This window comes from Auxenochlorella protothecoides (genome assembly GCF_000733215.1).
Source record: "Auxenochlorella protothecoides strain 0710 unplaced genomic scaffold scaffold56, whole genome shotgun sequence".
Lineage (NCBI taxonomy): Eukaryota > Viridiplantae > Chlorophyta > Trebouxiophyceae > Chlorellales > Chlorellaceae > Auxenochlorella > Auxenochlorella protothecoides.
Genome location: NW_011934204.1, coordinates 212,545 through 237,427, shown reverse-complemented (window position 1 = coordinate 237,427; position 24,883 = coordinate 212,545). Strand labels below are relative to the sequence as shown.

Below are 24,883 nucleotides of genomic sequence, written 5' to 3'. Positions count from 1 at the left end.
TGAACTCCACGCTGTTGCAGCATGCTGCAACACTCAGCCTCGCAGCTCCATCCTGGCGAGCCCAACACATTCCCAAAACAGTACCTGTGGCCGCTTGGATCTGCATTCCCGCCTGCCCCAGCCCGGCGGGGGGCCTGGGAAGCATGGGCCGCTGAAAGAGCAGCTGCCTCGCGGACCTCCTGCACAGGAGTCGGAGGGAGGCGGGCAGGTGGAGTCTGAGAGCTTATGGGGGAGGGGCCCCCTGGAAGTCCCAGGCCTGCATCGGATCAAGCGCCGCCCCAGCCGAACACTTGCCGGCAGCTCATCGCACGCTCCCTGCATGGGGCGGCGCGCTGTCATCCCACGCCACGGGCACGCAGGTGCACCATCACCTGACTCCGGCGCAGGGCCTGGGCCGCCGCATCCTGGTGGATCTTCTTCCCTAGCTGCGCCGCCATGAGACGCTGCAGGCGCTCCTTGGGTGTCTCCCTGGCGGGCGGCAGAGCCGGGCCAGGAGACTGCTGGTGCGCCTGGGGCGCAGTTTGGGACCCCGGCAGGGCTGTCGGCCCCTGCGCCCCCGCCCGTGCGCCGACGTCACGGTCCCGTGCCTGCCCCCGCAGCGAGGGTCCGGGGCGTAACCCCACCCCACTGAGGCACGGGCGCAACCCCACCTCCACCGCCTGCTGCACCGGGATCCAGTCCAGGCTGCCCGCATGGGTGCCGGCCCCCTCAGAGCACCCGTCCTGCCCCGCAGGGGCGCGCAGCCTCAGCGCCCGCTTGCGCGCGGCCCAGCCGCCGGCCGGCCCACGCGGGGCCAGGCGCGCCGACAGGCCGGCCGCCGCGGCCGCCGCCTCACGCCGCACGGCCCAGCGCAGCATGGCTGAGAAGTCCGCGACGCCGTAGGCGCGCGCCAGCGCGTCCATTCGCACGTCGGCGCCGGGGTCCTCGCCTCCCCCCTCATCCCCGCTCCCCTCTGACGCGCTAACCCTGTCCCCGTCGGTGGGGGCGTCGTGGCCAAGCCCCCCCGCCGCGTATCCAGGGTCACGGCCCGCAGGTCCCCCGCCCCCCCGCATCCCCGCCGCCAGGCCCAGCGCGGCGCGTCGCTGCGCCGTGCGGATGGCAACGTCCTCCTGCGCCGCGTGGGCCAGGCCCTCGTGGGGCGCCAGGCCCTGGCAGGCCCACCGGATGACGTCGCGGTAGGACTCGAACGCCAGCTGCTCCTCCAGCTCGGTGTCGGCCGGGCCCCGCCCCGCGCCTCCCGGCGCGGGGCCCGCCGCCGCCAGCTCCGCCGGGTCCAGCAGCATGCGGGCGTCAAAGCGGTCCACATCTTCCCCGGGTGCGCCGCCTGGGAGCTGGACCGAGCCCTGCGCCAGGTCAGCTGCGCAGCACGTCCTGCTATCGCCCGGCACGGCGCAGGCATGACCCCTGAGCCTGAGGGCATGCACGGGGTCCTCCCTCTGTGTGGAGATGGGTCGGCGACAGGGTGCACAGGGTTTGCTTGAAGCAATGCCCGGATGTGGTGGAATCATCCAGCCCATCGCACTCAGGAGCTGCGACCAGGCTGAGGGTGTTATATCCAGTCCCTCACCTGCGCCTCCTCGTCCGTCAGTCGTCGTTCTGAACGGGCTTTATTTGCCGTGGTGCGATCCTTGAGGGCCCTGGCCTGGGCGCGCGCCTCATGGTAGTAGCTTGCCATGCGCCGGGAGTCGAAAGGTGCTCAGCCAGGTGGCGACTCATCACCTGGGGAAGCACCTTTCCATGGTGATCTCTTTGCGATGCAGGTAGGTGTCTAAATGAACCGGGGATTGATTGTTCCCCATTGCCTTACTTTGTAGAGAGGGGGAGAGGTGGTAACCTCACCGGATCGGGCGGTGGTGTCTCTCGGAGTTGGTAGTACCGGGACATGACGGCCGCCGTGACCAGTCTTCCTACATCTGTCCTTCCCAATCTCCGTGTCTGCTGTACATGCATCTCATTTGTATAACGGGCACTGCGTCACTTGGAGTCAGAGGAGGGTCTGGGTCCATCAGCAGGGCAGTCTGCGGAGATCAGGGGGTCTGAAGCTGCATGCTCGCAGGCTCGTTGTGCCGGTCAGGGCTCCTCGCCAGGCTGAGCACGCTTCGGTGGGTTCCCCCCTGCAAGCAGGTTGTACACCAGGAAAACGAGGAGCGAGCCTGCGATTGCCAGGAGCACGCCATGCACAATGCGGGCGGCGGGCTTGGCGGAGGCTAGGAAGACACGATAGAGCCGCAGCGAGAGGAATGCAGCGATGCCTGCGACAATGGAGTGGCGGGGCGACAGAGTGACTCGCTGCTGCAGGGCATGCAGCATGGCACAGGCCATGTTAACAACTCTTCTGTTCGATTTCCGCAGCGCACCTGTTTGCAGGGAGGTGATGGCGGCCCCAACTGAGCGGCGTCCCTTCTTCCAGGCTTTCAAGCTCATGGCGGCGAGGAGCAGCTCCGCTACCCCTCCCCATGCCACGACCGCGGCGCCCCTGCCGGAGCCAGCCAGGAGGCCGGCGACGCCGGCGGCGAGGAGGAGACCGCCGGCGGGCAGGACCATGCAGAAGTCGTGCAAGACAGCATGTCTGGTGGGCGTTAGTCCGCCTGCCCCGCAAACCACGGTCTGCCGCGCCTGTTGGGGGTTTGAACGGCGGGCTCGTGAGTTTGGCCCATGCTCCAGGGGTGACTCAGGTCGCCTGACTCCAGGGCAGAGCATTGCCGAGTAATCTTACCTTTGGAGGACCCGGGCCCATACGAGCTTCGCGAGCAGCATTGGTTGCATGTTTTAGACGGTGTGTCGGACTGTGTACACCGCAGGTCGACAGGACGCGCACAGGTCCGGAAGAGGTGGTCGGAGCGCGACCTGCCAGGCAGGACTTGCTGCTGCTCGTGGCGCGTGCCAAGGTCGTCGGAGTCACCGACATTGCATGCTGCATATGTCGCAGTCTTATAATTATCCTAGCATCTTGCTGTGATTGACTGTTTACAAGCTGAGCGTAGCCTGGCACAGCACCGCATGCTCCGCATGATCGGATGCCATCGCTCCCATTGTGCATGTGAAGCACCACGATGCGTGTACCACCACTCCTGGATTACTCGTTTAAAAAAGGGCTTGCCATGTATTGCGGGACAAGTGTGCGTCCAGCGAGGCTGACGACCGGTCTACAAGCCGGTGTTGGCCGGACCCGTTCCCAGCCTTGTCGGGCATTTGGAGCCTCCAGAACGCGCGGATATTCGCCGGTCCAGGCCAGTAGCGCCACTGCTCTTAGTGGCGATGCAGTGCGTCTTGTATCCAATGCGTTCGGAGCTGTGCGTTGCAGGCTGACCGGGGCCTGGCTTGCCAGCATCCAGAAGGCCCAATCCGCAACTCCAGAGGTGCGTGTGTGGGTGGGTGCTCCATGCGATCTTTTCGTCCCTTCGCATACCCGCACTCAAGGCCCTTCTCCCATATGCGGTTGCATACAGGATGTAAGCCAGCAGATCAGGACCTCCGTGAAGCAGATGAAGCTTCTCACCCTCCTTGCGCCCTTTGCCGCCGTGTCTGGGAGCGCGGGCTCCCTCCTCGTCATGACCAAGGCGGTGGCGAGTTTCATCAAGGTGCGCGCACAGAGCGGGGATTGGTGGTCGTGCTGGGTAAAAGAACATGCTGTAAAGGCTGTTCCTGCCTGTGCATGGTGCAAACCCCACATGCATGCCGACCTGCTTCAAGGTCTGAGTTTGTTCCCAATAACCACCTCCCATGCAGTTGTACCTGCTGCTCCTCTTCCTGCGAGTGCTGCTGAGCTGGTTCCCCACCTTCACGTGGTGGGACCAGCAGCCCTGGCTGGCTCTGAGGCAGGTCACCGACCCATACCTGAAGCTCTTCAGCGGCCTTGTCCCCCCGCTGCTGGGTACCATTGACCTGACGCCGCTGGTCGGCTTCTTCATTCTCCAGGTGTGCTGGGCTGGAAGGGTGTAAGACAAGACAGCATGGTTGCCCCTGGTGCTTGTGGGAGTGGCTGTCCTGAGCGCATGCCACGGCTCCCAGTGCTTTCCTCACTGACCAACCCTCCCCCTTTCTTGTCAGTTTCTGGCCGGCTTCCTGGTGACGGGCACCGCTGACGACATGTTCTGGTAGACTGCTGACATCCGATGCTCTGTGCCCCTCCCCTTGATGCTTGTGCCGGTACCCATGTCATTGCAGCCATAGCAAAATGCCGACACAGGCAGGGAGGGGGATTACAAAGTACAGATGTCCTATGCCAGAAGGAGATTCAGTGCGGATCCATTGAATGGGGAAGGAGTGCAGTGTTGGAATTGAAGCAGGTGGACAAGAAGGTGGCTTCGGCCATCCAGAGCGCCCATGCCTCTCAAATCAAAGTGTGGGGCTCTCAAAGTCTGCCCGCAACCTCTTAACGGCTGGGTGCAGGTCCTCGGAGGGTGCCGTGTCGCATCGGGCGGGTCGGGGTGCCTTGGAGGGCGTAAGTGTCTGCACCTTGCCCCCAAATCGCTTCACCAGCCAGGCGTCATAAGCATCCTGCACCGCCTGCACCACCTCCGGCGCACTGTTCTTGGAGTAGACACGGAGTGTGTTTTCCTGCGACCGGCGCGGGTGTGTACTCAGGGGGTGTGCCTGGGCACTCAGGGGCGCTGAGTGCTGGCTGAGCATCTTCCCTCTGGATGCCCAGCCATTGCTCAACGAAATCTGTGCGGCCGATCCGGAGGACGGCCCCCGCATGTCGGTTTTGTCGTCCCGAAGCCTCTCCCTCGATCCCATCCCGGATCGTGTGTCCCCAGGCCTGGCGGCGCACCTGGAAGACAGGGGCGACCATGGAGCTGATCTGGTTGGTCCGCAGCACCCGTTTCTGCGTGGACTCCAGGGAGTCGAAGAAGTGGACGCTGTCCAACGGATTCAGATTGCGCATGGAGAAGTTGATCCGGTTCTCCTGCGGGGGACGTGGGATGGACAGGGTGTCACTGGGATGGGGATCGGTGCTCGATGCCCCGCAGGAGCCAGGGGTGGGCCGGCCACAAATCTGGAGCGTGCAGACTCTGGGGGCCTGCCCTCCGCCCGTGATGCAAAACCAGGGGTCCCTGCCCTCAGGCCGACCTCACCTGGACGACTATGTCCTCCGGCCGCATGCGCACACCCGAGCCACGATACGAGTTCACCACGTCTGCCGCGGTGGGGGGGACCCACTGGCCCCGCTCAACATCCTCCTGCGGGGGTGCGAGTCTCGGGGCAGGGTGACTCGTGGGGCTCTGCGGCCTGAGGGTCGGCCTGGAGTAGGCAGCCCGGCACTTCCAAACATACTCTGCCACAGTGAGAAGACAGCATCGCCGTCCAGGCTGAACCATGCAGACCCATGCTCTGGGGCATGTTGCGCGAGTGTGAGGAGAACAGACAGCCAGGACTCACAGCTGGGATGAGAGCCTCGTTGCAGAATTTGTAGAGGTCTCGTCGACGCAGGCGGTCGATCAGGGCCTGCGTCCACATGTTGTGAGGGGGTGGTGCGGCTGGATTTCCGAGCAAAGTCCCAGCGGGATGTGTGTGCGCAACGCCCATCACAACCCCCTCGCATAGCACCTGCGCCCTCTCGATGGCACAAATGTTCTCGTCCTCCACGGTGAACAGGTTTCCGAAGAGCCGGTAGTTCTCCACCCACTGCGCAGGGGTGTAAGGGGTGAGGGTGGGGTGGAAGACTGAAGGTGGGGAAGCATGCGCGAGACACGCAGTGCCCGCGTTCGGGCAACCAGCACCCCAGCGCAGCTCTCCACTCACGTCCAAGATGGAGTCGTCCATGAGGCTGAATTCTGCGGGGTCCCAGATCCGGTCGGAGAGCTTCAGGGCGGCGTCGCTCTCCAGCAGCGCATCCACGACCATGAGTTCGATTGCCTTGGCCTTCCTGGCGGTGTCAAGATGTGTTGCAGGGAAATGGTGCTGGTGTGTTGACAGCATGAGTTGGCATGGACCCAGCAGTGCCCCCCCCCCCTGCAGCGCTGGGCACATTCCTTTCCCCCAACCACACACACTTGTGGGTGTAGACTTGGCGGTGCATGATGGCCCGGGAGTGGAACAGCTCATGCAGGTTCATGTACTCCGAGTAGCGGTAGCAGATCTCATCATCGATGACCTGAATGGAGAGGGAGCGTGCAAAGGAGTGGGGTTGGCTTGCGATCGGATCCCCGTCGCAAAGCTTCCGTCTCAGCACTGCTCATCAGGTTGGCGCACTCTTCAGCCTTTCGGGGTTCCAAGATGTCTCATGAGGGCCTGCAGCGCCTTGCCCACCGCCCGGCTTGCTGTGTTTCATACGATGTTGGGTCGCAGGCCGACATTCATTGCCGACAATCACCCCCCCCCCCCACCTTCAACACCTCACAACACCGCCCACCTTGCTGAACTGCATGACCCGGTTGAAGTCGTAGGACAGCTTCACCCCGCAGTACAGGGAGTCCCTGGCCAGGTAGTCGAACTTGTCCACATCGATGCTGTTGCGGCCATTGGCCACGATCTCGTGCAACCAAAGCTTCTCGCGGCGCGGCGCGGCCCCTGCTCCAACCCCGCCATGCGCGGCCGTGATCATGCTCTGCACGCTGCGCACGTCCTCGGCGGGGATGGTGTCCAGGTGCTTGGTGTCGATGATGTGGTCCAGCATGGCGCCAGACATGGCCTCGTGGTCCCTGCCAGGAGGGGAGCCAGAGAGTGGGCAGGTTTGCGAATGCGTGTGTTTGTCAGTGCAGGCAGGCGGTGAGGCCCGTGACAAAGCTGGTCATGCAGTGCTGGGTGCGCATGGCCAGGCTCATCACAGGGTGTACACAGCAAGCACATCTCCCATGCATTCGCTGGCCCGAAACCTGTCCAGGCCCCTCACCAGTCGGTGATGCCCTTGGCCGCCAGAAACCCGCGGTCAAACACGTGGCTGAAGGGTCCATGACCCAGATCATGGCACAGGCCTGGGGTTGGGTTGGTGGGGTGGGAGAGATGTGGCATGCCTGGAGATGTGGTATGGATGATGGCGTGGGACTGGATACAAAGGACACCACATCAATGCGCCTCTTGATGTTTCACAAGGTCTCACTGAGCGCTGCCCACCACACATACACCCACCCGCCAGCTCCACAATGCGCAGGTCCCGCTGCTCCACATCCAGCTCGTCGCCCTGGATGGTCTGGATGTGGCGGGCAAAGCGGTAGGCGAGGTGGGCGACGCCCAGGCTGTGCTCGAAGCGGTTGTGGCAGGCGCCGGGGTACACATGGTAGGTCAGGCCCAGCTGCTTCAGGCGCCGCAGTCTCTGAAACTGCCGCGAGTCTATGATGTCGGTGCAGGCAGGTCCGAGGCGGAAGGCGGAGTGCACCGGGTCGTTGAAGAGCTTACCATGGCGGGGGGGAGGGACAGTGGGAGGTGTGCGGGCGGCCGGGGGCTGAAGGGGCCGCAACCCTCCCGCGAAGCTGGTTGGACCCGTCACGCGCGGTGCGGTGGCATCAAAATAGTCGTTGGCGATCTGGCTCAGGGGTACCAGCCCCTCCTCACCGCACCGGTCCACCATGGCAGGTGGCGCCTTGTGCGACACGCCCTGGGCCCCCAAAGGACCCGGTTGCTAATGAGTAGGGTTTTCTTGAAGTGGACTCCTTATGAATCTATATGCGTGCATTCCTAATAGCAATCAGGGGTGCACTGTCGGGAGGACGAGGAATAGTTTATTCGAGCGCGCGCGCGACAATGTCCGGACCATGCACGTCAGCGCTCTTATGCAAATTCATCCGAGACATTATACAATGTCAGACCTTGGCCAACCCAGCACACATACATCCGAATGTACTTAAAAACTATCCGATCGTCACCTACTTGAGTCCCGTGCTGACCGAAACCTGGCCTGAAGCCTCAATCCCTGGGGGACCCCGTGACCCTGTCTCCCATCATGGTCCTCGACACATCTAGCGCCCTGCGCGCCGTCAGCCCAGCGATGAGGTTGGACGAGGTGAGATATTAGATTTTCACGGGCATGAATTACCCTCTCGCGGGATCGCCGTGTCCCGTGATCACGGCATCTCACGACATGGTCCCCCTCCCCACACCGCAGGCTGCCCTGTCAGCCTACCTCCGGAAGACATTGGGAAGCAAAGCGCCGGCAGGTCCCCTGGAGATATCACAGTTCTCCCACGGTCAGAGCAACCCAACATACTTCCTCAAGGTAAAGCCCTGTTTGGGTTTCGCATTATTCGAATACTTCCTGAGAAGGCAGATGGCTGGTGAAGGTCCTCTCGCCTGGCAGGGTAGGCTGCTGTCTTTCACATCATTCGAGACACCCACCCTTGCCATCCGTTGGCTACCCGCACTCCAATCCTTCATCCCTCGAAATGCTCAGGCCGGCGGACAGCGCTTTGTCCTGCGCAAGCAGCCTCCCGGCAAAGTGCTGCAGTCTGCGCATGCCGTGGATCGTGAGCACCTCATCATGTCCAGGCTGGCAAACACCCCAGTGCCCGTGCCACGCATGGTGAGGAGGGGATCGAGAGGTCAGAGGAGTATGTCACTGATGAATTGATCTTGTTGTGTTACTGCCGTGGCCAATGAGGGCGCGAAGTGGGAGTGCCGCGCTGTCACCTGCTCTTGAGCTGTACCAAGGCCCTTCCCCTTCACCCTGATCCTGTCCTGTACCAAAACACATTCCAACAGATGGCCATGTGTAATGACCCGTCGGTGCTGGGCACGCCCTTCTACATCATGGAGCACGTCCAGGGTCACATCTACGAGAACCCTGGCATGGAGAGCGCCCCTCCCGAGCACCGCAGCACTGTGTACCAGGTGGGTGGCTGGCAGGGATCCTGCACATTGTCCACAGCCCGCACAGGGTGGCCTGCTGGCTGGTTCTGCTATGAGGCCGTGCACCGGCGGCAGAGCAATGGCGGATGCAGGCCCAGGGGCGGTGCACAGCTGCACACCCAGTTTTCGCTCCCTCGCCTCGGTGATGAAGCCTTCTCTCCCCATCCCTCCAGGCCATGGCAGAGACGCTGGCGGCGCTGCACAGCCTGGACCCAGTCAGCCTGGGGCTCGAAGACTTTGGCCGTGCGGGCGGGTACTGCGCCCGCCAGGTGAAGCGCTGGAGTGCGCAGTACCAGCAGTCGATCCTGGTGCGTCGCTGGCTCTGTCTCGTTGAGTCCAGGGGGGGGCTTGAGCTTGGATGCCTGGGCCCCATCTTCAAGCACCGCCCAGCGCTTGCTTGCACGATGACATCTGACCCACCCCCACCAGCCCGACGACAGCCTGGCGAGTCGGCGCTGCCCGAGATGGTGGCCCTGAGCGAGTGGCTCAGCGAGAACATCCCCGCCGCAGACGCAGACCCCTCCCGCACCCGCATCACGCACGGCGACTTCAGGCGAGTGGATGAGTGGACTGGGAGTGATGAGGCTGGCAAGCGCGGCGATGACATCCTCTCACCCCTCTTTGCCCTGCCCTGCCCAGGCTGGACAATCTGGTGCTGGACTCGTCGGGCAAGGTGCTGGCAGTCCTGGACTGGGAGCTGTCCACCCTCGGCGACCCCTTCTCCGACCTGGCATACAACTGCCTGGCCTACCACCTGCCCCAGGTAGGCGGCTGTGTGGAGAGGGAACTGTGAAGTGCTGGATGGCCATTGATGGACCTGGCAGGGAGGAGAAGAGGGGGGCATGCACATCGAACAGTGGCGCTTGTGTGCACCAGCTGATGCATGCTCTCCGTGACGCTCTGTCGGTCATGGACCGCCACCTCCCACCACAAAAACACACACACATGCCCCAAACACCCCAACGCAGGGCACCCCTGGCCTGGCCCCGCTGCCCAAGCCCCTCCCCCTGGGCATCCCCTCCGAGGCGCAGTACCTGGAGAGGTACTGCGCGGCGCGGCGCATCCCCGTCCCACCCAAGGCCGAGTGGCACTTCTACCTGGCGCTGTCCACGTTCCGCGCGGCCGCCATCCTGGCGGGCGTGGGCGCGCGCGCGGCGGCTGGCAACGCCTCCTCCCTCCGCGCCGCCGCGGTGGGCGACTCGGCGGTGGTGCGCCGGCTGGCCGGCGCGGGCCTGCGCCTGGCCGGCGCGGCGGCCGCGCCGGACGCCGCAGGGCTGCAGCCCTCGGCCCGCGTCCAGCCGCTGCTGGACGCCATTGCGCGCTTCATCGACCAGCGGGTGGTGCCCATGGAGGGCGCCATCGATGCACGTGCGCACAGCGACCAGCGCTGGACGCCGCACCCGTGCCTGGAGGGGCTGAAGGCTGAGGCGCGGCGCCAGGGCCTGTGGAACCTCTGGATCCCGGCCGACATGCGCGTTAAGCTGGCGCCGCTGATGCGCGGCGTGGGGGTGAGCGGCGCCGAGGCCGCGCTGCTGCTCGGCCCGGGGCTGAGCAACCTGGAGTACGCACACTGCGCCGAGGCCATGGCCCGCTCCCTGGCGGGCCCGGAGGTGTTCAACTGCTCTGCCCCCGACACCGGAAACATGGAGGTGGGCAGGAGTCGCGGTGTGTGTGTGGGGGGGAGATGATGTAAGGTGGGCTGCGGCATGGCTGGCGTTGGCTGGAGAGGAGGGGGCCGCCGATGGGGAGGCGCGGTTCCCAGTGTCCCCTCGCGAGAAGTCTCCCTTTGCTCACTCCCTCACCCCCACCACAACCCAACACCCCACACCCTGCCAGGTGCTGGCGCGGTACGGGACGCGGGAGCAGCAGGAGCGCTGGCTGCTGCCCCTGCTGCGCGGCGAGATCCGGTCGGCCTTTGCCATGACGGAGCCGGACGTGGCCTCCTCGGACGCCACCAACATCCAGGCGCGCATCGAGCGGCGCGGCACCGACCTCGTGCTCAACGGCGCCAAGTGGTGGACCTCGGGCGCCCCCGACCCGCGCTGCCGGGTCATCGTGTTCATGGGCAAGAGTGACCCCAGCGCGGCGCCCCACCGCCAGCAGAGCATGGTGCTGGTGCCGGCCGACGCGCCCGGGGTGACCGTGGTGCGCGCGCTGCCGGTGTACGGCTTCGATGATGCGCCGCACGGGCACGCGGAAATGCGGTTCGAGAATGTGGTCGTCCCCGCCGGCGAGAGCATGCTGCTGGGCGAGGGCCGCGGCTTCGAGATCGCGCAGGGGCGGCTGGGCCCCGGCCGCCTGCACCACTGCATGCGCCTGATCGGCAACGGCGAGCGCGCGCTGGAGTGCGCGCGCGCGCGCGCAGGCTCCCGCACCGCCTTTGGCCGCCGCCTGCGCGAACACCAGGCGGTGCGCCTGGACCTGGCCCGCTCCCGCCTCGAGCTGGACGCCGCACGCCTGGTGGTGCTGGAGGCCGCGCGCGCGCTGGACCGCGACGGCAACGTCGAGGCGCGGGTCAAGATCGCGGCGGCCAAGGTGCTGGCGCCCGCCGCCGCGCTGCGCGTCATCGACCGCGCCGTGCAGCTGCACGGCGGCGCCGGGGTCAGCGACGTCACGCCCCTGGCCCACCTCTGGGCCAACGCACGCACGCTGCGCTTGGCTGACGGGCCGGACGTGGTGCACCTGGAGACCGTGGCCAAGGAGGAGCTGCGGCGGGCGCGCCTGTGAGGGGGCGCCTGCTGAGGAGGAGGGGGGGTCGCAGCGGGGAAGGGGGGGTGTGGGGGGAGGGAGGCGCATGGGTGTGAGTGGGTGACGGCGCGCACGCCCCAGGCGTGGCCATGCTGGGGAGCCTCGCCTGGTCGAGCCGTGCCTGATGCACCTGTTCCCTGAGAGACATTTTATCGTGTGATCCTACTTGCACGCTCGTTTTTGGGTTTTGATGGCGCCATGGCCAAGGGTTCATGCCACACGCTAGGTTTGGGCGACGTGTAACCGATTTTTCTCCTTGACGTCACCACATCCTCAAGCCTTTTATCACCTGGGCCGTTTGACTCACAAAATCTCCTGCTGGGCATGGGCAGAGACCTTTTACCGGGGGGGTTGAGGTGCGGTATTGGGGTATGCCATCATCAACACCCCATCGCAGCACATCGCTGGGGTGGCACCATACCGTCCCCCGCGGCGCAAGAGAGGGGAGCCTCAATCTGTCGACGCGCGCGTTGATGATACCGCGCCCAGCCTTATTTTCATGGTATCACCAAACTCCATTCCTCGAGCGGCGGGTGGGCGCTCCCAGGAGGTGCCCGGGAAGTGATCTTGCGGGAGCTCGAGACGCCCAAGTCCTCACTACATTTCATTAAATAGGGACACCAAGATTACTCAGATCTATTCAGCTGTTCACAGGCTCCGACAACATTCCCGAAGTCCCATGCGGCTGAATACGGGGGCATGGCGTGGTGAGCGAGCCTGCCAGCCATGAGCGCATGCCTTACCCCGCCCCCGCCCGACACGGGCCGCGTCATCGTCCACCTGGACGCCGACGGCTTCTATGCTCAGTGCGAGGAGCTCCTGGATCCGAGCCTGCGGGGCAGACCCCTGGGTGAGGGGAACGCAGTTGGCAGGATGTGGACTTGGGACCTCTTCCCTGCTGTCACTGCAGCCCATGCGTGGTCCAACACAAGCATCACCCCTCAGTCTACCACCGCCACCCTTCCAGGTGTGACGCAAAAGTACCTGGTGGTCACCTGCAACTACGTGGCGCGCGAGTTTGGCGTCCGCAAACTGATGGGAATCCAGGAAGCGCAGCGCCTCTGCCCCAACCTGGTCCTCGCCAGGTGGGGAGTGTGTGGGGGAGAGCATGCATGCACTGGCTTGACTCTCTAACGGGCCCTGAATCACAGTCCCGGCCTGTGACGAGGGTCCGGAGGGCCTCCTCCTGAAAGAACATTCACTCAAAATGCCCCACTTGTAGCGGTGAGGACCTGGGCCCCTACCGGGCCGCCAGCCGGAGGATGCTGGAGGTGGCCTCCCGCTTTGGCCCAGCTGAGCTGCTGGGGCTGGATGAGCTCTTCGTGGACGTCGGGGCAGAGGTGGAGGGGCGGGCCGCGGTCTGCGCAGCGGGCCTGCACGCCAGGGCCGCCACGCTCGGAGTCATTCCTGCTGGACCCAGTGAGGCAGCTTATGTGGGGCATGTCCATCGTGCCGGCCAGCGGGTGGAGGCTGACTCGCGGCATCGCGTCCAGGACCTGCGTGCCGTGCCGTGCATTCCGCCGCCGGCGGGCGATGCCGCGCCCGAGAATGAAGAAAGCGGGACCGGGTGGCAGGCTCGCCTGGCGGCCGGGTCGAGGCTGGCGCTGGAGATTCGAGCCGCCATCAAGGTCGGCAGGCTGGAGAATGGTGTTGATTTAAGGATTCTTGTTTGATGCAGTGTATGATCTGACTGGCCCAGATCGCCCGGTTCTCGCAAGAGCCAGCTGGGCCTCTGTGCGCGAGCCGTCTCTCCCTGAGGAACCAGGCACACAGCAAGAAACCCGCAATCCCATGCCTCGCCGCCCTCCCCATATGCAGGCGGAGGCGGGCATCCGGACCTCGGCTGGCGTTGCCTGCAACAAGGTCCTTGCCAAGCTCGTGTCGGGTCTGCACAAGCCCGACGACCAGACCATCCTGCTCCCCCCGGAGGCCGCCGCGTTTGTCAGCCCCCTGCCGGTCCGAGCGCTGCCAGGCATAGGTATGCATGGTGGGAGTGGGGGTGTAGCATGCACCCGGGGGAAGGAGCAGAATGTGACGGCCACAGGCATGGGGATTTCAGGTCTCATAGCAGCATGCGGCACTGCCCACCGCCGCCGCCACCCCCACCCTGATAGGCCACAAAATGGAGGCGCAGCTTCAGGAGATGGGGGTGCACAGCGCAGAGGCCCTGCGCTCCATCCCGCTGCACATCTTAGTGGACACATTTGGGGAGCGCCTGGCTCGCATGCTGTCCCGGCTCTGCTGGGGCAAGGTGGGCGGGGCGCGGGCTGTGCTGGTGGGCTGGTAATGGTACGCTGTGGAGGTCCTCTCACATCATTGGCGTCTGACGCCAGGTCTCCCACCCATTCACGGTTCCAGGATGATACCCCGGTGACCGTGCGCGGCCCCACCAAGGCCGTGAGCGTGGAGGACTCCTTCAAGTCCTGCGACAGCTGGCAGGGGGTGGAGCGAGTGCTGGCCGTGCTGACTCCCGACCTGCTGGCTCGGCTGCACGAAGAGGCACATGTGGGGTCTGTGCTGACCGAGAGGGCAGCTCTTGCCTTTATACTGGAAAGGGCGCTTTGAGAAATGGCAGCAAACAAAACTCCCGGAGTTGACCTTCTGATCTCGTGACTGTGTGTGCCTCTGCAGCTCAATTTGAGTCGGCGCGGCGAGTACTGAGCTCTCCACACCGCGCAGTCTCCACCGCCGACCCACACCCGCTCCCGACCACACACATATGTAGGAGCATGGACGCTTTGCGGAAACACTGACGGTGAAGTACCGGTCACGCGAGTCCTGGGCCCATCGCCCCAGCCAGTCGTGCAGGCTGCCCAGCGAGGCGTTTGACCCCGGGCTGGACGCCGCGGCGCAGGCGGGGTCCCTGGCCGCGGCCGCGCTGCGCACGCTGCGCCGCAGCCTGACCCCGCCCTTTGACCTCACACTGATCAACCTGTCGGGGACGGGGTTTCGCGCGTCCTCCACCGGCCACTCCTCCATCGCGGCATACCTCCGACGCTCTCCACCTGCGCGGCCGCCGGAGCCCGGCCCTGCCGCGCCGTCTGCGCTGGGCAGGGGAGCGGCGCTGGCCGCCGCGGCCAGCCGCCGAGACTATGGCGGCATGGAGGGGCGGGGACGGGCCCTGCCGCCCCCGACCAGCAAGAGCCAGGAGCGCTGCGCTCGGGACCTGACTGCACGAGCCGCAGGCCGGGGCGCAGCTGCGTTTGACCCCGTCCCCATCCCCGCCGGGGCAGGGAGTGGAGCAGGCCACATGCCTGGAGCCGCCACTGGGAGAGGGGCGGGCCTCGACTGGGGCGAGGAGGGTCCTGCAGAGACCGACGACTTCTGGGAGGGTCTGGTGGGCTCCGGAGGCATGAGTCGGTCGGCGCCTGCGCCACTGCAGCCGGGGCTGGGACCTGGCGCGGTGAATTCTGGTGCATCGGCCGAGACGACGCTGGGCGGCGGCGCGAGGGACTTGGGAGAGCCGCCTGAGGCGGCGCGGTGCGGCGGTGCCGCGAGTGATCTTTCGCCGCCCGGCGCAGCTACAGACGGCGAGACCGCAGGAGCTCGGTGCCCTGCACCCGCAAGGGACCAGCTGATCCTGCACTGCGATGTGGACAGCTTCTACTGCGCGGTGGAACGGCTTGACGACCCCGGCCTCTGCGCCGTGCCCCTGGCCGTCACCCAGTTCAATGGCGGCGGCTTTGTGGCAGTGAGCTACGAGGTGTGACAGGGCTTGGTACGGGTGCTCGGCTTGAGATGAGATGTCAGAACAACCTCGTGGACGTCCCCCAGCCGTGTCCCAGCCACTGGTCTTGGAGGCAAGCGTAGGCTGGCTGATCTGCAGCCGCTGCTGGTCGCATGCATCTCCCGACCCAGGGACTCGGAGCGAACATCCAGACCCTCCCCTCCACATGGCTGCAGGCCAGGGCCGCGGGCATCCGGTGCGGGGATGGGGCCGGTCCAGGGGCTCGCCAGGGGGTGCCCTGGCTGAAGGCCATGGAAGCCGCGAGCGCCGACACTTGCCGTGCTCGGTGCCCCGGCCTCGTGATCCGGCCCATGAGGGTGGATCGATACCGACAGGTGTGCGGGGAAGAGCGCAGGGAGGCCAGGGTCACATGTCAGAGTGCTGGTGCACACGCTCGGCCCTTGCCGTATCATGGGAGGGGCCCCAGGTACTGTGCAACCAGTACTTGACCTTGTACCCTTGCTGTCTCCTCTCCACCCAGGTGGCAGACCAGGTCCTGGAGACCCTGCGCGGGCTCTGGCCGGGGGTGGCTGTGGAGAAGGCATCGTACGACGACTTCTACCTGGACATCTCGGGTGTGCCCGAGTCGGCCAAAGTGGTTGGCAGCCCTGTGGACCTCGAGTCCCAGGCTGCCACCGCTGCGCCCTTCCCGCCCCACCTGAAGGCGGTCGCAGGGCAGGGAGCCGAGGCGCGGTCTTTCACCCAAGACCTCTGGACGGCGCTGGCACCTGATCTCCGGCGGGGCGTCGTCCAGGCCCAGCATGCGCAGCGCGCGGTCCAATCTGCCGTGGGGCTGACGGTGTCCTGCGGAGTGGCGCGCAGCAAGCTGGCCGCGCGACTGGCGTCCCCGCTGGCCAAGCCGCACGGGCTCACAGGTGAGCCATGGAGGGGGCCGTGCTTGAGGGTTTTGCATGGGACGCTGTGCACAATAGATTGGAACGGGGTGCATTCGGGTGGGGACCCTCCGGACATGCGCATGGTGCCGCATTCGCACCTCGACCGCCGGCCACATCCACAGCAGTGCCATCGCAGCGCTTGCGGGCACTGCAGCCGACCCCCCCCGGTACTCTCCCCTCCCAACTCTCCGCTGCTGCCTCGCAGTCGTGCCAGACAATGTGGCGGTGGCCTTTGTGCGGTCGCAACCCCTGTCCAGCATTCCCGGCCTGAAAGGAAAGCGGGGCGCGGAGGTGTGCTCCCAGCTGGGCGTGCAAGCCGTGGCCGACCTGGCAAGCATTCCTCGCGCACGCCTCGTCAGCCTGTTTGGCGAGGACAGGGGCGCCTTCTTGGAGGCGCTGGGCGCGGGGCAGGTGGGGCTGCTCGGGAGTCATTCGTGCCAGTGTCTGGGACAAGTATGACAGCGGCTTGGTGTGGGTGCGCATCCCATGCCCGACAGATGGCGGGGCGCATGCTGGTACTCTGCTCTGAGTCTACTGGCCAGAGGCGGTCACAAGCGCTTTGACACCCAGACCGTCACTGTGGTGTATCATGGGCGGCCAACCCCGTGTCCATACCTTTCCCTTTACAAACTCTTTGCCGCCACGTGCGCTGGCAGGACCCTCGCCCCGTGGTACCCAGGGGACCGCAGCGCTCCCTGGTCGTGGAGCGCAGCTTCCCGCCGGCTTCCCCGGGCTCAGACGCGGCGCACGCCGCGCTGCGGGAGCTGGCGGCGCAGGCGGCCGCGCGAGCGTGCGCCCACGCGGCGAAGACCGGGTGTCTGCCGCGACGGGCCTTCCTTGCCTGGCGCGCCGGCTACGAGAGCGGCTGCCTGCGGCGTGGGTTCCCGGTGGCCCCCACGCTCCTGGCCCACCTCCGCCGCGGCGTCGGCGACCCGGAGCGGCGCGCCGAGTTGGCGCTGGCGCAGGCCGCCGCGAGCGTGCTGGCCACGCAGTGCCGGGCTCCCGAGGTCACCAGGCTGGCGCTGGGCCTGGAGCTCGATGAGCGGGGGCCCGGCGAGGGCCGCACGGCCCCACCCAGTGCCCCGCCGGCGCGGCCGGGCATCCGCCAGGCGCTGGGAGGCGGCGCCTCGGCGCCCGCCGGCACCTCCCCCGGCGAGCCCCGGCCCGCGCTGGAGCGCGAGCTGCTGACGCTGGGGGGCGCCGCGCTGGTTGACGGCGCAGCGGGCCTTCTGGCCAGTGCGGCGCCCGGGGAGAGGGACAGCCTGGCCCTGGCTCTGGCCCTGCAGCGCGAGGAGCTCGCGTGGCGGGGCAGCGGCGGCAGCGTGGGTCCCAGACCGGGAACCGTGCCTGGGCGTGCAAAGAGGGCGCGGCCCGCGGCGGGTCCCCTGGACGCATTCTTCATCAGGCGCAGCCAGACGCGCTGAGGCCTGCTCTGTGGCCCGTGCCTTGGCGGGGGATCAAACCCAGGGGCCGGCCGATGCAACCCATTGTAACCACACAGCAAACCCGTGTCTGGCCGCGTGAGGGCTGTTCTCGTGCACACGGCAGGCATGTCAGACTGCATGCTTGAAGCCGCGGAAGCGTGCACCAGGACATCAGGGGACACATTCTAGGAGGGACCACCTGGGGACCCAGCGCAGGGGAAGCGACCGAGAGCTCCGCGCTGGCCGTCGCCCTCCGTGTACGCCGCCGGGTGCGCATGCGTGGCTTCACAGCCTCCTGCGCGCCGTCGGGGCGTCCTGCGCCAGCCAGTCGAGCAGGGCGGGGACGGCTCGGTGGGTCCACCAGGGCAGGGCCGCGGCCACGACCACAAGCAGTGCAGCCGCCACGAGGATGATGGGCCCGGCGGAGGAGGGTACGCCCAGCACGCTGCGCTCCATGACTGATGGCATGGGGAGGGGGGGGAGAGGCAGGGAGGGAGGGGGGGGAGCGATGTCGGCCAGTGGGAGTTGCAGCGCAGAGTCTCACGTTGAGCCGGCGCTCGAAAGCAGGCCGACCCGATGCGCCCCCCTGCCCGACGCTGGGGTTGTTCATCGGCCGATGGTAAACAGGCGGCATGCTTGCAAATCTTAAATCCCTGTACAAGCCACCCCTTCCTAACGGGCCCCCCCCCCCCCCGCCCCCCGCATTTCAAGACCGCCCACCTATGTCATACGCCAGCTGCTTGGGCGCGCCGGCCTCGCCATCACGATGCATCGCCCAGCGCTCCGCCCGCATGAGTATGGCGCCGGGGTTGCGGTCAGTCCCCACCATGCGCCCCCGGGCGTCGCTCCTGAAGATGATGCGCTCGGCATCGAGCAGCATGCGCGCCGAGCCTTGTACCTCCCCCTCCAGCCACAGGCGGACCCGCGCCGGGTTCTGTGCGAGGGATGGGACGGCATGGGTAGCTTCACGAGGGAGGTGGTTGGGGTGATGCAGGCGCCAGGTACTCAAGGATTGAGCTGGTGTGTGCAGAACGCGATCCGCACCCCCCCCCATGGTCTCTGACCGTGGCAGGGTAGGAGACACGCGCCTCGTAGGTTGTGTTGGGCGCGAGGCCGAGCGGCACATACCTGTGAGGGGGCAGAGGGTGTGGCGTCGGTGAGGGGTGCGGTCTGATGCTGGAAGACTGTGGAGGATGGGCAGCAATATCCACTGAGCCACACCAAGCCAAGCACCTGACAGTCTCCCGGCCAATGAGGAGTGTGTCCCCGCGGCGAGGTGTGTTTAGCAGAAGATCACGGGTGCTCAAAGTTTCCGCCTCGCCTACACCATGGCACCAGGGCAGGGTGCTGAAGAGACAACAGAGGAGCAGCATATGGAGGGCACTCATCGCTCTTGCACCGGAGAGGGCTCAGGCAGCGTGGCGCCGATCTGTGCGGTCGCCCCCATCGCTCACTGTGGGGAGTGCCCAACCAGCAAACGAAGAACATCAGTACACCTCGTGCACTATGCGCACGGCATCCGCGCCCCGACACTCCATGCTGATCACAGACCCATCACGTGCCGAGGTGGACCCAGCGCGCGCAGACACCTAATCCACACTGTAGGCTGCACAACATGCATATACGTTCCGCAGCATTTTCATATTTAGATCCACGGAATGGCGGCACTGGCTCCCGGCGCGCGTTTGGGGTTGGCCGCCCCCTCCCGTCGAGCCTTCGTGGCTAGGACACCCATACCCCGGGCTCGCCCCGCTGCCTGCGCCTGCGCCGCGCACCGCGTGACTGTCCTGCCGGGAGATGGCATCGGTCCCGAGATCACCGCCGTGGCCCTGTCCGTCCTTGAGGCCGCTGGCCAGGCGGAGGGCGAGACCTTCACCTTCACCGAGGCTCTGATCGGGGGGGCGGCCTACGACGCCACCGGGGACCCCTACCCGGATGCCACTTACCGCGCCTGTGCAGACAGCGATGCGGTGCTTCTGGCTGCCATCGGAGGGTGGGTTTGAGCGGTGTAACAGGCGGGGAGAAGGCCCAAGGCACTGAGTCAGTACTTGCGCAGTCGCCCTGCACCCTTGGGAGTGCATGCCTGCAGTCCTGGGCTCACCACACCAGCTCCATACCCCAACTCCATGCCCTCGTCACCCCTCCCACCCTCTCGCCTGCAGGTACAAGTGGGACTCGCTACCCAGCGCCAGCAAGCCCGAGACGGGGCTGCTGCGCCTGCGGTCCAGCCTGAATGCCTTTGCGAACCTGCGACCCGCCAAGGTCATCCCAGACCTGGCGGACGCCTCCTCCCTGAAGCGGGAGGTGCTGGAGGGGGTGGACCTGCTCATCGTTCGGGAGCTGGTGGGCGGCATCTACTTTGGCCAGCCCCGGGTGAGGGGGGCTGCATGGGCTTTTCTCATGGGTGGAAGGGGTGAGGTCGTGAGGATTGGGGGGGCAGGTTTTCTGGCGGTGGGAGTGAATGGCCCGGGCGGACAGAGACGAAGGCAGGCAAGGTCGCTGCGGGGCGCTGGCAAGTACTGAGGGTGGCGCGTCACCCGGGCCATGGCGCAATGGGCCATCTACCGAAGCGCATGCCCTGCGAAACGGGTGGGGGTGGCCAGGTCGCAGGTTTCCATCACCGCACAACCTGCCGCTGGCCCTCCCTCCAAGGACTGGCTGCATGAGTTCCTGCCACGCTGCCTAGCCCTCACTCTCCGAAAAGCCGCGCCACACCCCCCAGGGTTTCGGCGAGCGCGACGGCGAGAAGGTTGGGTTCAGCACTGACATCTACTCCGAGTCTGAGGTGGGAGTGGGGGTGTCGTGCGGCACCTTGCACAGCGTGTTGTTGGGTTTCTTGCCGAGGACGTGCGACACAGCCCCTTGAATTCACAAAGAGGCGACACTCCCCCACCGTCAACATACCCCCTGGCCCAGACCCCACCCCCTCACTCACGCCCTCCTCACCAAAGGTGGAGCGCATCGCCCACGTCGCCTTCAAGGCGGCGCGCACGCGCTCGCGGCGGCTGACCTCCGTGGACAAGGCGAACGTGCTGGAGGTGTCGCAGCTCTGGCGTGAGGTGGTGACGCGCGTGGGAGCAGAGTACCCCGACGTCGAGCTGAGCCACATGTGCGCCGCGGGGCATGCAGGGTTGCCTGATGGTTGTTGGGGAAGGGGGGGGGGCAGGAGGGGGGGGCAGGGCATGCCCAGGGGCACTTTCTGGGTCCTGCTCCTGCCTGCCTGGAGCCAGCCACCGCAACCCCCCGAGGACCCTGGCCCCCTCGCCTTCCTTACGCACTCACCCCCTTCCCCCTCGCCCACCCTTGCCCTGGCCAGGTACGTGGACAACGCGGCCATGCAGCTGATCCGCAACCCTCGCTCCTTTGACACGCTGGTGACCAGCAACCTCTTCGGCGACATCCTGTCGGACGAGGCGGCGATGCTGACCGGGTCACTGGGCATGTTGCCCTCGGCCTCCATCAGCAACGATGGGCCGGGCGTGTTTGAGCCGGTGCGCAGCCCAGGCTGGGCTGTTCCTTGCACGAGGGTGTTGCGGTGGCTGGAGGGTGTCCCATGTGAGGGGCCAGGGTGATGGCGTTGCAGCATCCACACATTCACCTGACGGCGAGAAGCTCCATGGGGGCGGAACTGCAGCCCCTGCAAAGCGCATGCCCGCCTGCCCTGCCGCGTTCGCCTGCCTGCATGCCTGCTCGGCCAATGGATACCCTGCCTTGTCCCCAATGCACAAACACATGCTCGCCCTGTGAGACTCCCCCCTGCCCACCTCCAATAACCCCCCTCACTCTGACAACCCCATCACCCACGCAGGTTCACGGCTCGGCGCCGGACATTGCGGGGCAGGACAAGGCTAATCCGCTGGCCATGGTCCTCTCCGCGGCCCTCATGTGCCGTCACGGTCTTGGCATCCCGGCCGTCGCGGGGCGGCTGGAGGCGGCGGTGGCGGCCGTGCTTGCCTCCGGCGTCCGCACGGGCGACATCGCGCAGCCCGGGAAGCAGACGATAGGCTGCAAGGCGATGGGTCGTGCCCTGCTTGAAGCTCTGGCCGCCCCTGTGGCTGCTTGAGGTCGATGCCCATGGGCATGAGGCGGGGGGGGGGCAGGGTAACTGCTGGATGAGCCCCCGTCCCTAACCCCCTGGGGCTGTAATGAGCAATCATTCAAAGGGTATTAAATTTATTACGACACAGGGGGTCTGTTCACTGCCAAAAATTCCTGTGCAGGCAGCCAGAGGGGCGGACAGGCACATGGAAGGCTGCCACACGGTGGGCGGACCACGGTGTGGCATAAAAAGGGAAGATGGTCACGAGACTCAGGGACAGGAGACAGATGTAGCATGCGAACGATCAGGACTGGGTGCCCATGGCGGTCCTCTCGGTGCCCATGGCGGTGTCGGTCTGCAGGGCGGCGGTCCTCTCGGTGCCCATGGCGGTGTCGGTCTGCAGGGCGGCGGGCCTCTCGGTCTTCATGGAGGCGTCGGTCTGCAGGGCGGCGGGCCTCTCGGTGCCCATGGCGGTGTCGGTCTGCAGGGCGGCGGGCCTCTCGGTGCCCATGGCGGTGTCGGTCTGCAGGGTGCCACGCCTCTCGGTCTTCATGGAGGCGTCGGTCTGCAGGGCGGCGGACCTCTCGGTGCCCATAGAGGTGTCGGTCTGCAGGGTGCCACGCCTCTCGGTCTTCATGGAGGTGTCGGTCTGCAGGGCGGCGGGCCTCTCGGTGCCCATGGAGGCGTCCACGGTCTGTTTGGCCACAGGGCTGATGTGGTGCGCCTTGGTAAGCGGGGCCATGGCACTTCCAGAGTTTGCATGGATGATCCTCCCCACCTGGGAGGCATCATCTCCAGCATGGATGATCCTCCCCACCTGGGAGGCATCAGGGGCGGGGCGAGCTTGCACACCTGCATGGGAAAGGTAGGGCGAGACTGACATCGGACACTGTATACGATGCCACCAGGAAGGGGAACCCGCCGGCCCCCACAACTGAAGACAACATCCCAGACTCACCGGCAAGCACGATCATCGCAGAAGCGAGCGCGACTGCGAAGCAGTGCATCTTTGCCATCTTGTAGGCCGGCTTGTTCAATAGAAGGTAGAACTTTGCTCTAAAAGCAGGCTTATTTTCGATATTCTGATAGAAAAAGCTAAGGTCCGGCTGTATATATAGGTAGCGATGTGCCCCTCGTGGGATCTGGTTCCCGGAATATAGCTTCCCCGGCTTCCGTCCGGAGAGACACACAGCGCCACCCACGGCTTCCTAGGCCATGTTGCATCCTCGAAGCCATGTGAATCCACGTCAGCGTCTTTAGGTCTAAGGATAGTTGGGCGTGCCTCTCGGCGGGCCTGATGAAAGAGATCTCCGCGAGGATCTTGGGGTGTGGCCGGAGATTCTTCGCGTTGGGCCGATGGGATCAGATCAGGCACTGACCTCCTGAACACACGGCAGCGAGGTTCTGCCTTGACTGCACTTCTGGAGAACAACCCGGCATGTAAGCGTTACGAAGGCATGGCGTCCTAAGACTGAAAGCGTACATTCGGTCATCTGTCCATCCAACTATATACAGTAACACATCAACCAGATTTGCGGAGATACGGGCCCATTCCCGATGCTCTCAAAACTTTCTGACATGGAGGTTCCATCGCGCTGAACCCTTCTATACGATGTTGCATACATCTTGCAGGGCTCAATGTTTGGGCAGTCAGTGTGAAGGACAGGAGGAACTCGAGAGATTGAGTCAGGATGAGGATCTGAGCTCCGCGCTGATCGATCTTACCTTGGGATCATGTTGATCTGATGCCAAGCTGAAGAGTTACCAGGTTGATGATCACGCACTGCAGAAGAATCCACCACTCAATGCAAGCGCTCTGCAACGCAGCAGCCGTGTCCCAGCGGACAGTAGCTTGCCTGCACATCTGTTTCCTACCCGGGCCCAGCACCGCAGCAGCCTTCGTATGCAACAAACTGCTGCGTGTCATGCATACCACTCCCAGGTCGACATTCCCTGGCTATACAACAATATTCCTCCAGCTACTCCATCAACCCCTGTGGGCGTCGTGGCCTCCTCCGGCTCGGCCCTGAAAGTCGCAGCGGATACCGTCTATCCCCTTGTCCTGTGGAGCGGACGCGTGGCCTTCAGGCAATACACGATTTGCACAGCGCACGCTCCCAGGGTCGACTTTTCTTGCCTGCATCTGTATCTGCACATTTCAGCTGCTCTATTAACTACCCCTGGGCCTCGTGACCTTCTTAGGCTAGGGCTCAGCTGCGGACACCCGTCATCCCCCCACGGACGCGTGGCTGAGACTCAGGTTTAGAACTCAGACTCGGGGGGTTACTGTGAATCTGCCCCGTATTGGCCATTCAGGGCAATTCGTAGCGGCCAGATTGACGCCGTTCGACCCGACCCATCTTCGCTCTACACATCTGATGAGCGTCAGCGCTTGATGAAGGTCTGGTTGCCACCAGCTTAGCCGGACCCATTCATGCCACATCGCGAGGTATTGACGTGGCCAGTCGGGGGTTACGAACGCACCGCACAAGGCAGATTTTTGTCTCAAATTTTCATTTTAATGGTAGAATAACGAGTGCAAAGGCTATGGAGCGCAGTCTGCACAGATCGATCGTGCCCTGTCCCCCCCCCACCGTCGGAGGCTTGAGTGGCCCAGAGGGAGGCCAGGCCATACACGCCATCGCTGCACATTCCACCGCTTTCTCTCGTTTAGGTCGTTGGTGCCATGCGTGCTGTCGATCCACACAGGGCGGCCATGCGCATAGTCGCGCAGGACACGCTGGTGATTATCGTTGAGCTCGATAAGTTCAATCAGCCCCTCATTGTCACGCTCGACGACGGCAAAGTCTGAACGCCGAGCCTGGACCGACTTCATCAGGCTTGTGGTTGCGTCTGGTTTCAGCATCCATGGGTTGGACTTCTTGGATCGGCGGATATTCCTGCGATGGGGAGCGTATACAGTTGGGACTACTGTAGAGCATGGAATTGCAGGTGAGTTGCACCTAGCACCCCCACTCTGCAACCCATGCGATCTCCTTGTTTGTGATCGAGTAATCCCTGTGAAGATCTGGGTGGTTTTGCTGGAAGGCCAAGTGGTCGGCCACACTGGTGTAGACGGCCGAACTTACACCTGCCTTGCGCAGCTTCTCGCACGGAGGCAACGATTCTGGGGTTGCGAAAGGCAGGGTTGGTGGCCAGCAGCGACTCCACGAGGTCAACGGCCCACCGGGACAGGCGCAGACGCGGCAAAGTGGCGTCACTGTGACCCAAATGCCCAATGTCAGTGTAGAAACAATGCTCTTCT

General features: G+C 65.1%; 9 protein-coding genes across 9 annotated transcripts; 4 read left to right on the top strand and 5 right to left on the bottom strand.

Annotated features, from left to right (window-relative positions):
• Positions 1-335: 335 nt before the first annotated feature.
• F751_5056 (hypothetical protein) lies at positions 336-1,675 on the bottom strand (the record flags this gene model as incomplete). The annotated part of the gene is made up of 3 exons (XM_011398799.1): positions 336-509; positions 843-1,205; positions 1,568-1,675. The coding sequence occupies 3 exons, from the start codon at positions 1,673-1,675 to the stop codon at positions 336-338; spliced, it is 645 nt and encodes a 214-aa protein (XP_011397101.1).
• Positions 1,676-2,070: 395 nt separating this feature from the next.
• F751_5055 (hypothetical protein) lies at positions 2,071-2,544 on the bottom strand (the record flags this gene model as incomplete). The annotated part of the gene is made up of 2 exons (XM_011398798.1): positions 2,071-2,252; positions 2,358-2,544. 2 exons carry the CDS (start codon positions 2,542-2,544, stop codon positions 2,071-2,073), a joined length of 369 nt encoding a protein of 122 aa, XP_011397100.1.
• A 941-nt stretch (positions 2,545-3,485) lies between these two features.
• Positions 3,486-4,101, top strand: F751_5054 (Uncharacterized protein ycf19; the record flags this gene model as incomplete). The annotated part of the gene is made up of 3 exons (XM_011398797.1): positions 3,486-3,581; positions 3,730-3,918; positions 4,051-4,101. The coding sequence occupies 3 exons, from the start codon at positions 3,486-3,488 to the stop codon at positions 4,099-4,101; spliced, it is 336 nt and encodes a 111-aa protein (XP_011397099.1).
• A 237-nt stretch (positions 4,102-4,338) lies between these two features.
• On the bottom strand, positions 4,339-7,510 carry F751_5053 (Deoxynucleoside triphosphate triphosphohydrolase SAMHD1-like protein; the record flags this gene model as incomplete). The annotated part of the gene is made up of 10 exons (XM_011398796.1): positions 4,339-4,560; positions 4,775-4,909; positions 5,079-5,183; positions 5,383-5,448; positions 5,551-5,628; positions 5,746-5,869; positions 5,997-6,097; positions 6,356-6,644; positions 6,836-6,917; positions 7,072-7,510. 10 exons carry the CDS (start codon positions 7,508-7,510, stop codon positions 4,339-4,341), a joined length of 1,641 nt encoding a protein of 546 aa, XP_011397098.1.
• A 372-nt stretch (positions 7,511-7,882) lies between these two features.
• Positions 7,883-11,511, top strand: F751_5052 (Acyl-CoA dehydrogenase family member 11; the record flags this gene model as incomplete). The annotated part of the gene is made up of 10 exons (XM_011398795.1): positions 7,883-7,942; positions 8,045-8,155; positions 8,330-8,458; positions 8,638-8,766; positions 8,958-9,092; positions 9,225-9,349; positions 9,424-9,547; positions 9,753-9,923; positions 10,065-10,433; positions 10,621-11,511. The coding sequence occupies 10 exons, from the start codon at positions 7,883-7,885 to the stop codon at positions 11,509-11,511; spliced, it is 2,244 nt and encodes a 747-aa protein (XP_011397097.1).
• A 747-nt stretch (positions 11,512-12,258) lies between these two features.
• F751_5051 (DNA polymerase iota) lies at positions 12,259-17,579 on the top strand (the record flags this gene model as incomplete). The annotated part of the gene is made up of 12 exons (XM_011398794.1): positions 12,259-12,382; positions 12,500-12,617; positions 12,755-13,160; positions 13,351-13,510; positions 13,647-13,783; positions 13,891-14,037; positions 14,258-15,235; positions 15,436-15,594; positions 15,741-16,134; positions 16,361-16,566; positions 16,812-17,162; positions 17,331-17,579. 12 exons carry the CDS (start codon positions 12,259-12,261, stop codon positions 17,577-17,579), a joined length of 3,429 nt encoding a protein of 1,142 aa, XP_011397096.1.
• Positions 17,580-17,864: 285 nt separating this feature from the next.
• On the bottom strand, positions 17,865-18,952 carry F751_5050 (hypothetical protein; the record flags this gene model as incomplete). Its single annotated transcript, XM_011398793.1, has 4 exons — positions 17,865-18,037; positions 18,300-18,513; positions 18,644-18,707; positions 18,915-18,952. 4 exons carry the CDS (start codon positions 18,950-18,952, stop codon positions 17,865-17,867), a joined length of 489 nt encoding a protein of 162 aa, XP_011397095.1.
• Positions 18,953-19,237: 285 nt separating this feature from the next.
• Positions 19,238-21,642, top strand: F751_5048 (3-isopropylmalate dehydrogenase; the record flags this gene model as incomplete). The annotated part of the gene is made up of 6 exons (XM_011398791.1): positions 19,238-19,572; positions 19,742-19,952; positions 20,302-20,364; positions 20,531-20,688; positions 20,896-21,070; positions 21,388-21,642. The coding sequence occupies 6 exons, from the start codon at positions 19,238-19,240 to the stop codon at positions 21,640-21,642; spliced, it is 1,197 nt and encodes a 398-aa protein (XP_011397093.1).
• F751_5049 (hypothetical protein) lies at positions 19,758-20,243 on the bottom strand (the record flags this gene model as incomplete). Its single annotated transcript, XM_011398792.1, has 1 exon — positions 19,758-20,243. One exon carries the CDS (start codon positions 20,241-20,243, stop codon positions 19,758-19,760), a length of 486 nt encoding a protein of 161 aa, XP_011397094.1.
• Positions 21,643-24,883: the final 3,241 nt, after the last annotated feature.